General features: G+C 37.5%; 1 protein-coding gene across 24 annotated transcripts in view; it reads left to right on the forward strand.

Moving 5' to 3' along the window:
- The window catches only part of Robo2 (roundabout guidance receptor 2), a 1,713,446-nt gene that overhangs the window by 1,114,085 nt on the left and 583,992 nt on the right, over positions 1-15,369 (forward strand). The window contains exon 1 of one of the 24 annotated variants that reach the window (XM_074072904.1): positions 6,802-7,668. The exons of the other annotated variants lie outside the window; for them this stretch is intronic. Within the exon in view, the coding sequence (XP_073929005.1) occupies positions 7,608-7,668 (61 nt within the window). The 5' untranslated portion in view covers positions 6,802-7,607. Of the gene's footprint in view, positions 1-6,801; positions 7,669-15,369 lie in introns of those variants that run through there. 24 annotated transcript variants of the gene reach the window in all.

Raw genomic sequence — 15,369 nt, forward strand, 5'->3', positions numbered from 1 at the left:
TGACCTTGCCTATATCAGGTACATTGCAAACACAAAAACTTGTCAGATCACAGAAAAAAAAGATAAAAATGGGTAATAAGTAATTTTATAAAAATGAGAAATTAAAAGATAGAGATTTGGTGAAATGTTTCTCACATTGTCAAAAATCATAAACTAATTAAGAAGTTAATAGGTTTTCTAGTAGATATAATGTAGATAAGCTTAAACCGTGTATTCTTCCTAAATATAAGAACTAGTCATTGAAAATCTAAAAACAAAAATATACAAATACGATAGTGACTCGTATAATTGTATCCAGTTTTCAAAAAACTGCATTAGTATTTTATCAGTATTAAATATTTGGTTTTGTGGCCTTTGGTATTCATAATAGTACGTAATGGAAAATCTCAGAGAAACTTACTACATTCTGTGAAGTAAAAGGGTAATTGGTAGACACTGCCTGAGAGGAAAGAGAGAAGTTTTCATCTAAAAGTGGCATTCTAATGTGAAATATCTTTTTTTTTAACCCCCTGCAGTACTGAGGGTTGAATTCAAGGCACTCTTGCAAGGCAGGCATTCTGCCATGTAAGTCACACCTCCAACCCTTTTTGATTCCTTCCTTCTTTCCTTTCTCCCTCTTCCTTCCCTCCCTCCCTCCTTCTTTCTTTCTTTTCTTTTTTTAGATATGGTTTCCCTTTTTGCCTAGGCTAACTTGGACTGCAATCTATCTTATGCCTTCCATAGTATCTGGATGACAAGCGCACATAACCATACCCAGACCAGCTTTTTTTCTGTTGAGATGGGATCCTGTGAACTTTTTGCCTAGGCTGGCCTGAAAATTCAATCCTACCAATCTCAGCCTACGGAGAAGCTAGTATTACAGGCATTAGACACTGTGCCTGGCAATATGAAATATCTCATATGTCATGTTGTTGATTCACTTGCAGATTCTCTATGCACTTGGGCCATAAAGATTTCTTCCACGTATTTCACTTTATCCTTTTAGAACAGAATGTGTATTTACATGGCTATTTAAAAAAATACGTATGTTACCTTGATTCCTGGCTGGTGTCTCACAATTAGAAACCTAGTATTCTTTGCAAAAAGGGCTTCAGGTACTCCACAGGCAGTCAGATTTTATTTTATCATGCAGAAATAAGATACTTTGAATAATGGAAGAAAATCGGAATCTGTTCCCAAGCAGAATAGTTCTTATGTGCTAGAACCACAGGCAGTTCAATTGGATTAATTCCATGTTATTATTGTAAGAGACAATAAGAAACATTTTTCTATCCTGAACACTCTGCTATGAAGTGTGTCTAAAAGACTATTTAGGGAGCCAAAATCTGGGACCTATGGGAATAATGGGTCTTTTCCCAAACCTTTGACAATCTTTCTTTTTTAAGAACAAAAACAACAAAAAGTCTGCTTTGGATATAAAACAAATTTTCCTATTAGGATTACATTTATGTGTTGCTAAAATTCAATTATGCAAAGTCCAGATTTGAGCAGATGGACTTGGAATAGTTGGGCAAAGAATCAAAGGGATTTTCTTGGTTTCATGATACTGTATTATAAAAACAGCAAAATATTATTTTACATCATGTCTGGGTACTAAAATAAGCACTTGAGATCTTTAAAAGGAAATAACAAAATACTAGGAAAAAAATTTCTAAACATACATAATCCTCACTTCTCACGGTCAATGACTGAAGTGGCACTTTTAGATAATTTGTTATTTTGCAAATTACAGGTTTGACAATTTTACTTATTTTGTAAAACAATTAGCCTAACCTACATGAGAGGTTATTATCTTTCCACCAAAAAGTTTTTTTTTTTTTTTCACTTTTAGGAGATGTTGAAGTTTGTGCTTTTCTAAGATGCATGTGTGTGAAGGTGATGGACAATCTTATATTGTCATTATGAAGACAAATTCATCAACTAGCTCTGACATACTGTTATGTGATTAAAAAAATTTTAACTTTTGAGATATACAACTTAGAGAAATTATGCCTCAACTTTATATAGCATATACTGTAATGTTTTATTTATTCAAAGCTGCTAAGTTTGGAAGTATCACTACACTTTCAATCAGGACAGAACATAATTTTCCAAATTGTTTTAATTCTAAAGGGAGGGGGCAGAGTGGGTGGTAAGGGAGGGGGTGGGGGCAGGGGGGAGAAATGAACCAAGCCTTGTATGCACATATGAATAATAAAAGAAAAAGGAAAAAAAATAAATAAAAAAATTATTTTTAAGACTGTACACAATAAAAGCGCTTATAATACCTAAAAAAAAAAAAAAGAAAAATTCTTTCTGGAAAACACTTGGCAGATAATTGGCAAAAACATTGTTTTTAATTGAAATAAAGACATATTTCAGTCAACTTAGATTGCTGATTTCCAAAATAGATTGTTTTAATAATTGTGCAATGTATCATGAATACCATTCAAAAATAGATACATGGACAGTCTCATTACATATAGAGAAGCATTAGTCTTTATAAATGGATTAATTAAAATTAAGATACAACATATTTCAGAAGAATAGTATTCACTTTATCTGGTTTCCATCAAATCCTTTTTGTAATAAGGTGGAATGTAATAAATAAAAAAAATAATATAGGGACAAATCAGTCATCCTTCTCTGATGGGGATTGTTAATGCCTTGCTTATTTTAATTGTATTGTGTCTTTTTGAATAATCTACACATTTTATTTAAATGTGATGTCTGTGCATGGTATGGTTAAGATAATCTTACAGAGAAAAGTTCAAACTGAACAGCTACCAAATGATGATTTTTTAGCTTTAAAAATTTTCTTCAATTTTGAAAAGAAAATTTGATCTCATATTTTATTTTTGGTGCATCATGAATTTTCTGAAATCTATTAATCAAAGCAATTTCTTCAAGTGTTACGGTATTGCTGCAGTGTGCAAGATGTCTTGAATCCATCTCAGGAAGCATAGCCTAAACTAAGCACACAGATTTTATAGTCACATCTGGATTTAAAGGACGATTATGTTTTTTACTAACTTAGGTTAAATACCTAATCGCCAATTGTCTCATCTGTACAATGGGAACAATATCAACCACATAAGACTTTCATAGTAACTTAAATTTTTAAAAACTGGGACAATTCCTGATTGCAGCATAAACACTTCCCATGTAGTAGGATATATTAAAATTATTAGTATGGGTCAAGCCTTTGACTTTTGTATCATGCTATCTTGTAATTATGACAACTGCATGTTGAAAAGAGTACAAAAAAGTGGACTGGGGTTTTCAGTTTATGGCACATCATGAGGAATCTGATATAAAAAAGAAATACATAACATTTTATATCCTATGTTGTATAGACTGCCTTTATATGGTTATTTTATATTTTCTAAGAAGGCCAACTGAGAAGTCCAATCACAAAGGAGGTTATTTGATCACCTTACTGGAATTAGAGTTAATTATAGTCTCCCCCACACAGGGTTTTTTTAGATGTATTAAAATATATATTTATCTGGTAGGCACATTTTGAGTACATAATAATACCATTCCGAGTTTTACATAAAAGAAGTCTAAATTTCTATGTACGTTTCTCTATTCAGCTGTTTGTTTAGAAAAGAAAACTAATTCATAGCTGGGAAGAGATTGAAGCCAAATCCTCATTTGATTTTCTGTATCTTAAACTCTGAATTGGTGATGGGGACTTCACTGTTCTGAGCCATTTTTGGCCTTCTGTCTAAATGAAAAACTAAACAACCATTCTTTTGGGGCAAAACCACTACTAAAGTTGAATTTTTGACTTCTACAAGAAGTTTCAGGTTTTACAGGCTTTCTTAAAACTAACAAAAGAAAATTTAATGTGAGAAATCTACTTTGTATGTAGACAGTGCTTACTAAAAACATGTTAAATTTAATTGAAATATATACATTTCCCCTGTACAGATCTTATCAAATCTCTAAGAACATGATGTCTTTGTTGCTCCTGGACTAAATGTTGTCCACATGAATTTCTGCCTGAGGACTCCTGACAGTTGCTTATTTAGAATGAGAGTTTTGGTCATAATCCTAAACTATCTTTTAATAAAAGACTTTAAAAAAGCAATCAGTTTTCTTTAGTCTCATTTCCTATCAAAAGAGATACTAATATTCCTTGTTTTAAAAAATCATTTATGAATTTGTCTTCAAGAAAAGCAGAAATTTCCTGTTACAGATATCAATCCATATTATAATTAGTGTAAGCAAAAAAGATGACACCAGTCTGAAATCACTGACTTCCTTTGTCACTTTTAGAATGTAATTCTGAATGTAAATGATGATGTGTGGCAAATCAGTCCATTACATATAACTAAAGAAATTTCTCTTAAATGAAACTCTTTCTGGATGAGCCTCATTTGTCATACTCCCTACGGTGGATAACTTCCTGTGAGATTAAAAGCAACATTTTTCAATCCTAGAGGATAACAATTAGTGTTATCTTCTCCAATTTATCCCTCCTGCTTCCTCCCCTCTCCCAACACACAGACTCTTTCTGCCTCTTGAGTGGTTTTAAAGGGCTACTTAAGGAAAAACATTTAAAATTGGTGAGTCTTTCCAGTATAAAATAGAATTTGGTTCTTACATAGTAAACAAAGAACCAGAAGAAAACTCTTACAGGTAAAAGGTTCAAATGTTTTCTTTTCTCAGATCAATCTTAAAATTAAAGTTCTTATTAGTTAATATAATTTGTTAATTCCTACATAATCTCAGTCGAGCAATCCGATTTTCAGGATCTTTTTATTGCACACACTTGTAATAAAAATTTTTGGCTGAGATGAAAGGGGTATATTATTTAAAATGAGGTACGCTTTGGACCCCCCACTTTAAAACTAGTTCAAATGTTTAAAATGAAAGTTTTAAAGAATTATCAATGATTTTCCACTTTTTCATAGACATAGAAGACATGTTAATCCAAGATATTTTGGGGTTTTTTTCTACACCACAGTATTATCTAATTTAGACTTTTTGGACCTTTGTGGGTGATGAAGACAATCGTATGAACTTGTTTCCTCTTATTGGTTTGTTCTTTTCCCCATATGGTAATAATCCATAATCATTACTGTGAGATTTCAAGCGACTTCGGCACATTAACGTATGTTTTTCTCTACAACGCAATATTGTAGATCAAAAGTGTGCTGAAATTACTCTTAATGTTTCATCAGAAGAGTGGCTTGTTATATTCTTTTTGCAAGACTATTTAATTAACATAATCTTGAAGTATGTTGGGGTGCTGTAAGACTCTCCTAATTGCTTGAATTTCGCTGACCATTGTTTAAAACACACAATTTTAAAAGCCCGGAAGAAATAAAAGTGGCAGCACCAAAATGTATCCAAACCGAACAAAAGGAGCTTCCTCCCTCTAACATCCTCAGTGGAGAGACTCTTTTTCCCCATGATTTCCAGTAGGGGGAACTAAAGACTCACTATCCAGTGTTTAGCTGGGCTCAGAGATCTGCGTGAGTTCCTGTAAACCGCCTTCTAATCACGCGAACAAGCATCAAACAGCTCCCAGCGAGCCTGTGATCACACGTGGGCCCGGCCACCCTGCCACACCGGGGCACCGCAGACAGTGGCATCCACTAGGATTTAATGGGACCTTCCTTAAGCATCCCGGGTCCTGAATGGCATTTACTTGGTAGTTTTTACCTTAATTTTCGCGGTTTTATCGTCGTTGGGGTGAAATTCGGCTCTTTCTGAGCTTCTGCTAGCTCTATTGGGTTACCAGTTTTCATAGATCAGAGGCTGCTTTCCAAATGTCCTTCGGGAGGTGCTGGTCTCCGGAGGGCTGAGGGAACCCCCGCCTCCAAGTTCTTTGATAACAGCCCATCCCGGGCGTCTTCTGCTCAACTCCCTTGCATCCTGCGATCCCGCGTCAAACTCATCTTTGAGAGGTTATGAGGCAACTAAGGAACATTAAAGAGGATGGCAGTCCTTTCCCTCTTCCCTCTCCTTTGGGGATTCTGTAGGAGGTCATAGATCTTGGCTAAAACAAGCCGGTAAAGGTAAAAGATTTCTCCGCCCCCCGTCTTTTTTTTTTTTCCCCCTCTGGTTCCTTTTTCTAACCACAGAAGTACCCATACACAACCTCTCCATTCCAAAAGGTGCTTATATTTCATTTCCTTTCCTTTTCTCCCTCCTGCTAGCTCCTTATTTTGCTAAAAGGTGAAGAGTGAGTGTTTGCGTGATTTTAACGGGTAATGAGGCTGCGCCCTGGGTCCTGAAGGATGATCTTTTTCCAGAAAGCTCGTGCAGCTCCAGCAGACGGAGGGATGAATAATTAGGAAGGGCTTCCGTGAAATCACTCACCAAGAAAATTACCTGCCCATTAAAAGGGACGCGGCAAGAGCAGGAGGCTGGAGATCACCCATCCCCTCCCGAAGCGGGAAGGAGGGGGTGCCCTGGAGGATCCCAGAGAGGAAGGAGTTGCCCGGTGGCCTTGGTCCTTAGTAGCCCACTGGGCTCCAAATTTGTTAATTTCCATCCCTCTAAGACATTGCACTCTCGGGACCACCTCCCCAGTGGGCTGTTGCCCGCTGCACGGGTGGGTGGCGGAGTCTGGAGGTGGAGAGCTCAGCGCACCCCCTCATCCCCCCCCTCCCCGGGGCAGACTCCAAGCAGCTTTCCTTCCTCTCCTCCCTCCCGCCTCCTCGCCTTCCCTCCTCTAAGTCCTTCCACCCGCCGCAGCTGCAGCAGGAGGAGGACGCTTTGCAGCCCGGGTGCTGGAGCAGTGGCCGCACGGCGGCTGGACCGCGCGCTCCATTCTCTCCGCTCCAGGTCTCGGGCGCTCTCTCCCGTAGCCACCCGGTGCACCGCCGCGCAGAGGCAGCACCGCGGGGGTGGCCTTAGCCTCAGCCCTGCCCCTCCCTCCCTCCCTTACTCCCCCTCTTTTTCCTTTCCTCCCTCCCCGCTGCCTCACCACGTAGGAGTTCGGATTCTCCACCCGAGTCGTCCTGCTTTTCCTTTTTCTCTCTTTTGGAAACGGGAGAGGTGGAGGGAAGCAGGCAGGCTGCAAAAAGAGAGGCCTGCTTGCAAAGTGTTGCTTTGACACATCCTTATGATGGAAGTTAAGTGAAAAAAACAAAAACCAAAACAACAACAAACTCCAGGACGTGTTGCTGCTACGGAGAAGGAGACGGGAAAGAAAACCAAACCAGTAGGCAGGCCAATGGTTTTTCGGCAGCGCGCTGGCAAGTTTGTGGAACTCTTTCTAGGAATTAGGTCTTTTTCCTCCCCCTTCATCTCCTTGACTTGTGAAGAAAGAATTTGGCTTTGGATTGCAATGGAACCTAAGGAGAAAGGGCTAGACACACTTGAATAATCCCTCGGCTGGGTTGAATTTGTGGGAATTTAGGAAGCCAGAGTGTGGAAATACAGCAGTTTTTAAAGTGCCCTCGGTTAATTTGGATGGATCTAAATGTGTCCCATGTAAGACCTCTTCACCAACCCCTTCTGATCTTGCCATTTGCTCTTCTGGACTTTAATTAGTATCTAGGAAAGTCTAAACTTTGGACCTACCTCTTTTTTTGATACTTATTTTTGTACTTTTGCTCTCTGGGATTGGTTTCTTAAACAATCTGGATCCTTTTTAATATGTCAAAATGAGTCTGTTGATGTTTACACAACTACTGCTCTTTGGATTTGTGTATGTTCGAGTTGATGGTAAGTAAAAAATGCTTTTATTTTTACTCTCCCATACACATTTCTTTCTGAGTCTGGTGTGAGTTATAAATAAAATGACACTATGTCTGTTAGTCCGTTTTGGCTAGGCATGAGTGAGCAATTCAGGGGTAGAGCTTTTAGGTCTTTTGTTTCTAACCTTCCTCAAGTGGAACATGTTAGTAGTCACCTAGTGTTGTTATTAATTAATTGAGGAGTTGGATAACAAATGATGGGCTCTCAGGTTCATTAGAAAAAGAAATATTAAAGTAAATCTCTTGAAAGAGCCTAATACTATTGTCCCTGCTGTCTTTGGTGTTTGTTCTTGTGTCTAAACTTTGGCTTAGAAATTCAAGGGAAGACCTATAGTAACAGACACTCCAAAACAGGTCCAATGGGTTAGGAATTTTAAGCCTGGGTATCTCAGGGATCAATGGCGTATCACCTGTGTGTAGACAAATGCTATCCTAGCATGAAATCAGAACAGGGGGAATGTAGATGACAGAGAGAAAACTGTCAAAAGTGAGATGGGGCGAGGCTCCAGCAAGGGGATAGCATCAGCTAGGTGCTGGCTGTTGGCTTGAAGCACTCAGCTGAGTCCCCAGTGGGCAAACACAATGGGGACCTGGGACAGGTGCTGTAGGTGTCTCCCTCATTCTGTCGTGCAGAGAACATTTTGCCTCTGATTCTCATGTCTTTTGTTCCGATTTGGCTTCCTGGGATATTTTCACAGGAATTCAGTTTCTTGTGAGACTATTACAAAATCTTGTTTGTAACTGCTTTGAATGAAAAGTGGAAATAATTATTAACATGCATTTTGGTTTGTTCTTCTCTGAAAGTCAAAGCAATATGTAGTATTTGCTTTCTAGGGACTTTAATTTTCATTTCAATGGAAAGTATTGGTATAAAGACAGAACTAGATCATCCCCCTGTTGGAAATGTTCATTGTAATATTTTAAAATTTGAATGACTGTACTTGTAAAGAATCTGAGATGTATGAGTCCAAATATTTGAGCCATCATAATAATGTGTTGCTATGTAAACTTTCTTTAGGCTTTTGCATTGTGGACAAATTCAGTATTTGGGGCACTGCCTATTTTTGCCCGTCTGTGGGAGCTAACTTTGGTTTTGGCAGCTGCTGCTGCAGAGAACCTACTGTATCAGACTCAAAAGGAAGCCTTTCTATAAACATGAGGCAATACAGATGAGTTTACCTACTGTCAAGTGGCTGTTTTCAATCATGGACTACATGAGTACCTTTGCCCCCCAGCGATAGTAGGGAAGGGTGCATGTGTACACACTACTTCTGTCTTTTCCACTGAAATAGTAGGACTGGACCATTGTGAATTACACTAGGGCAATTTCTATAATCATTCTCCACATTTTTCTATATTACATCTATGTTTACATTACCATGAAAAGGTTTATATATTTGTTCCAAGTACATTGGATTATCATGATAGGAATTTGGTATATAGCTTTTTAAAACAGTATAGTATCGTAAACCATGATTTTACATTACCTCTATAACAGCAATGCATGTCTAAACTATATGTTAGGCAGAATTATCATCAAGTTTTTTTTTTGGTTTTTAATCAGTGTGTTTCTAAGAGGAACACAATTAAATTGCTCAGTGGAAGTGACAGAGGGAATCAGAGAGCTTGGTGTTACAGAATGTAATTAATGTACCAGGGTGTTTGGAGATATATGAAACAAATGCAGTTAACCAGCTTGCTGGAACAGCAATAGCAAGACATCATTTCTCTCTTCCCCTCCCTCCCTTCTTGTCTCCCTCCTTTCTTCCCTCCCTTCTTCCCTCCTTGCTCTCTGTTTTATTCCTCTTCCCCTTCTTTCCATCTTTCTCTTCCACACTTCCATTCTCCTCCTCTAAAGACACACTTAGAACCTTTGTTCGAATTTAATATTATAGGATAAGGGGGAAGTTTATATCTGGGTCATAATTAGGCATCTGAATTCATAGTAATGTAGTGAAATATGCCCAAGGATAGAAGAGTTATGACTGAAGTGGCAGTGTTAAATTTTGTCTATATAAAACTTGTTTTGTATTTAGTATCTGCTATGTCAAAATGAAAGGAAATTAAAGGAAACCATGGACATGCTAGCTGAATTGGTATGTAAATCATACATTTGACATTGGTTTGCCTTTGGATACTTAGAATGCTGACAGCTTTTCCATGGGGATTGTTGAAAATTTGGGATGTGGACAACACTGCCCTCTAGGCCATTTCAACACTTGGGACCCTGTGTTTAAATGCATAATGAAGGAGTTGGTTTATAGGATCTCTAAGCTTTATATTCTTCCAGGATTCTGTGATCTCTGTTTACTTATTCTTGGAGGTGTGGGTTTATTCCCCACATGAATTTCAAATTTAGAGAAGCTTGTACCATTTCAAAGATATACTGACTATCCTCATGCTAGACACAGAAATTAATTTTATTCAGTGACAAATGATACATAGATTTGCATTGAAATTTGCTTGGTGGATTATTTATATGTGCATTTTTATAGCATATGAAAAAATGTTAGAATTTTACCTCTCATAGAAGATATGTGCTAATATTATTTATGATTTTTTAGAATCTTGTCCTTGTAGCAATCCATAGTGAATAAAGATTAAGTTAGCTGAGAACTACAGACAAACTTTTCTACCTGCAATGTAAATAAAGATTTTTTTATGTGGTGCAGGTTAATTAGCTATATGCTGATTTTCCTCTATGATTATACAAGAGAATGTGTACTGAGTTTAAGCCTTTCTTTCCCAGATTTTCTTTGTTTTTAACTAATAATAGAGTTCTTTAATCATTTATAGGGAAATAATGGGAGCCATCACAAGATTTTAAATTCCAACTTCAATACATGCATCAATCTAATAATTTTTCAGTACATGTGAAAAGGTTTTTAAAAGAAGAATGGCTTTCTCATCTTTACTACTTAACTATTCTTCAGTGAAAACGACACACATGATATTTGGGGAGTTAAAGATAATGTGTGTGCATAGTGCAGATGCATAATCCCATGTAGGTTTATACATTTTACTAAAGTGCTTCTTTCAGTAATGGGCTCATTATTGTAGCCATATGTAGCTCATTTCAGAACTTAAATTGCATAAAAGTAACCTGAAATTTGTTCCAGGAGCTATGTAGTGATATCACATTTGAATTGGCATTGTTTAAATAACCTTTGATGCTAAGCAACATTTGGACCATACACTCAAAGATTTCCTAGACAATTAAATAAGAATATGTTGCCAGTGGCTCACACCTGCAATCCATACTTATTGGGAGGCTGAGATCTGGAGGATTGTGGCTTTAGGTCAGCCTGGGCAAATAGTTCATGAGCCCTTATCTCTAAATAACCAGAGCAAAATAGACTGAGGTATATAGCTCAAATGATAGAATCCCTGCTTTGTAAGCATGAAGCCCTGAGTTCAAATCCCAGTCCCATCCCCCCCCACCTCAGTATCTTAAAGAAAAGTAAAAGTTTATACAAAAAGAACAGTTCTGGTCATCTCATTCCTGAGCAGCCTGTATAAATAGGACCTTTGACAATAAAAATATGGATAGGTAAGCACATTGCATGAATTGGATATAAATATAGTGGTGAAAGGAACTTTTGTGTAGAAAGTATGTATGTGTGTTCGTACACCTGCGCACGTGTGTGAAGTTTCTGTAGTCTATAGGAGATAAATGTACAATTTGGTTTCTGGAGATATTAGAAAAACAACATTTTCATTTTACTTCCTTTCCTTTTCTTTTTTCTTCTTTCCTTTCACTTTTATCATTGCTTAGAGAAATATAAAATCCAGGTGGACACACCTTGGCTCATCTATACATGGTTATATCTTCAGTGCCTGGAACGTTGTTTGACATGTCCTCTGACTATTTGACATCTTTATTTGATGTCTGCTAATAATATATCAAACTCAAGCCAAGGTAGAGCCTGTTAATTTTTCTAGTTTCTATCTTACAAGTTTTTTTCATGACCCAAAACAATGATCTATTCTTGACTTATGCTCACATCCCATATCCAGCTTGCTATTAAACCCTTTGAAATATATCCCGATACCAACCATCTGTTTGTGACTTTCCTTCCAACATTTTCAAACACATTTTTAAGCATGTTTAAATGTTGGCATCATGGTATCCTCTCTTAGATCCTACCATTATTTTATTGTGGTTTGTTACCATATATCTATCAGTTTATCAATCCTGCCACACACCTATTAATTCAGCTCCTGGTTTCCCTATCTCCAGTTCTACCCATACTGGACAAAGGAACCTTTTAAAAATATGTAAATTAGGTATATATTTTTCTGCAGCCTTCCACTCAGACCTCTTCACAAAAGTTTATAATGCTCTACATGTTCAGACTCCTTTCTGTCTCTCTGACCTCATCAGTGCACTCTCTAGCTAGAAAGTGGATTTAAAACTTTCTTTTTTGGTGCTCCTTTCTTGACTTATGACCTTTGCATTTGTTGTTTGCTCTAATGGTTATTGTCTTTGCACTAGTAAGTCTTTCCAATGATTTAATAAGGGTCTTATTTTAATATCATCTCAAGAAATATGGATATGTCAGGAAGCTTTCCATCACAATGACAAATCTCTGAGATAATGAATTTAAAAGAATAAAGTTTTGGAGGTCTCAAACTATGCTTTATTGGTCTCATGGCTTTGAGCTTGTGACAAAACACTATATTATGGCAGGAGCCTGTGGGAAAGCAAACCTGCTCACCTATGGGCAGGAAGCAAAAGAAAGAAGAAAGGACTGGGGTTGCACTATCCCACTTGAGGGGATATCCTTGGTCATCTAAGATCCTTCCACTAGACCTTACCTCCTAAATATTCAGCTACCTCCAGATATTACCACCCTGGGAACCAAGTCATCAACACATAAGCGTTTGGAGGACATCCAAGATAGCAGTGGGATACCTTATGTAAAATTGCTCCCCTCAAACACTATTGAGTTTCCTCCTTTCCCTGTCTTAAAATAGCACTAACACCTCCTGGAGGTTGTGTGTGTGTGTACATGCGTGTATTAAGAATTGTGGAAGGGCTGTATTTTATCCTATTTGGAAGCTAGAAACATTAGAATGACACAACTTCATGAATACTGGCAAAAGTCATGAGATTCCTAGGTCAGAGGTGACCAACTTTATTAGTCATGTTTTGATAAGCAGCATGACTTCATGTTTGTGTCAATTTATTTGGCTCCTATGGCCTTGGGGGAGGATTAGATGATGCACACACAGAGGGTAATCCTCACAAGTGAAAAACTCTGAACTTGGAACCTAAATATTTTATAATGGATAATAAGTTGTCTTGCCTAACCTTCATTCTAAAGGAATACATCATCTTTATTATATTAGAACCTAAACAAATCTTCCTTCACTGAAATTTGACCGACTATGTTTTCTAAAGCCTGTGAACTACAATTCAATAAATGTCCTTGAAAACTTAGTTTGGAAGAAAACAAGAGTGCCTCTGCTAGCAAGACATGCAGAAACAAGAGATACCATATTCTGCCAATAGTAGATAGAGACAGACAGACGTTGGTTTGTTTACCATGACTCCTCCACCAAGCTCCTCAGGTAGGGACTTTGCTTTGGCTGCCATGTTTACCAGTGTACCTACATTGCCTGGAGCACAGAATGATACATGGTAGTCACATATTTGTTGAATAAATGAAACTGTATTTATGGAGTGCTTTTGTGATACTGTTTTTCATGCCTTGTCTTAGCACATGAAATGTTTAACTTGGAGAATTTGTGTATATGTGTACATGTGTGTGTGTGTGTGTGTGAAGAGAAACAGTTACCAAATATGCACGTTCACTTGGATGACATCGTGATTTCTTGTGATTTAATATTCTTCATCTCAGCTGTCAGAAGATTCACAATTGACCATTTGCTCCAGTATACCTCTTTTCAGTCAAGTAAAGAATATTTTCTCTGTTGCTGATTTTCACAATCATTTCCTTGATCCCTCCACTAACACTGCTGTGTTTTTTAACCTACCATTGAGTGTGCTGCATATTTTGACAAGGCAGTCCGTTCCTTGAAAGAAGATACACACTTCCTCACACTGGAACTTTGACTAACAAGATATCTAGTCTAGGAATTGAGACCTTTTTGTACATTTAGGGCAGATTTCACTTTCTACTTAAACATTACAAACACAAAAATAATTACTCTAGTTTGAAAATAGTATCAAACAGATTAGTCTAAAATTGGTTCCCAAACATATAGCATGCTAATAATTAAAAAGGAGGAAGATTAAAAGTAATCCCTAGTGATGGGCTTTGCCCTGCTTTGTCTGTTATTGAATTATCATGACCTAGACCCTGTTGGCCATCATCAACACTGAACTTAGATATACTCAGGAACTTGGCAAGTGGGACCATCTCTGTAGATTTACTTTTGAGTTAAGAAAATAATTTGAAGAAGGCTCCAGTGAAAAACTTATCTTCCAAACCTGAGATGAAGGCTAACCTTGCTATATAAATACTTTCTTCTTCTCTAGTAACTTTATTGAGATGAAATTCACATGCCAAAAAATTCACCATTTGAAATGTACAGCTCAGTGTTTTTAGTGTATTTGCAGAGTTGTGCAACCATCACTAGAAACTAATTTTATTTTTATTTTTATTTTATTTATTTATTTATTTTTCATTTATTCACATGTCCATACATTGTTTGGGTCATTTCTCCCCCTCCCCCCCACCCTTCTCTCTTCCCCCCCTCAGTTCCAGGCAGGTCCTGTTCTGCCCTTATCACTAATTTTGTTGAAGAAATGACATAAGCATAATAAGGAAGACAGGTGTTTTTGCTAGTTAAGGATAGCTATACAGACAGATTCCTACTATTGCTTTCATGTACCCATGTGTTACGACCCATGTTGATTCAACTGTAACTGAGCTTTATATTGGTTCCTGATCCCCTGCTCATGATAACCTGTGTCATTTTAAGGCTTCTGCATTAGTTCCTTTGGAGTGGGGACATGAAACCCTTTCATGTTTTGTGATTTCTACCTATTCCTGTATCTCCCATATGTGCTCTCCCCTTGTCATGTGATCTGAGTCCAACAACATTACTGCATTTGCCCTAGATCTAAAGTGTGCATATGAGGGAGAACATACGATTTTTCTGAGCCTGGCTGACCTCGCTCAGAATGATGTTCTCCACTTCCATCCATTTACCTGCAAATGGTAAGATTTCATTCTTCTTCATGGCTGAGTAAAACTCCATTGTGCACAAGTACCACATTTTCTTGATCCATTCATCAACAGTAGGGCATCTTGGTTGTTTCCATAACTTGATTATTGTGAATAGTGTTGCAAAAATCATGGGTATGCAGGTGCCTCTGGAGTAACTTGTGTTGCATTCTTTTGGGCCTATCCCCAGGAGTGGGATTGCTGGATCATATGGCAGGTCTATGTTTAGATTTTTAAGAAGCCTCCAAATTTTTTTCCAGAGTGGTCGCACCAACATGCATTCCCACCAGCAGTGGATTAGGGTTCCTTTTTCCCCACATCGTCACCAACACCTGTTTTTAGTGGTGTTTTTATGATGGCTATTCTAACAGGGATGAGGTGGAATCTTAGTGTGGTTTTGATTTGCATTTCCTTTATGGCTAGAGATGGTGAACATTTTCTCATGTGTTTTTTTGGCCATTTGAATTTCTTCT

This window comes from Castor canadensis, chromosome 5, assembly GCF_047511655.1.
Source record: "Castor canadensis chromosome 5, mCasCan1.hap1v2, whole genome shotgun sequence".
In the NCBI taxonomy this organism is placed as follows: Eukaryota; Metazoa; Chordata; class Mammalia; order Rodentia; family Castoridae; genus Castor; species Castor canadensis.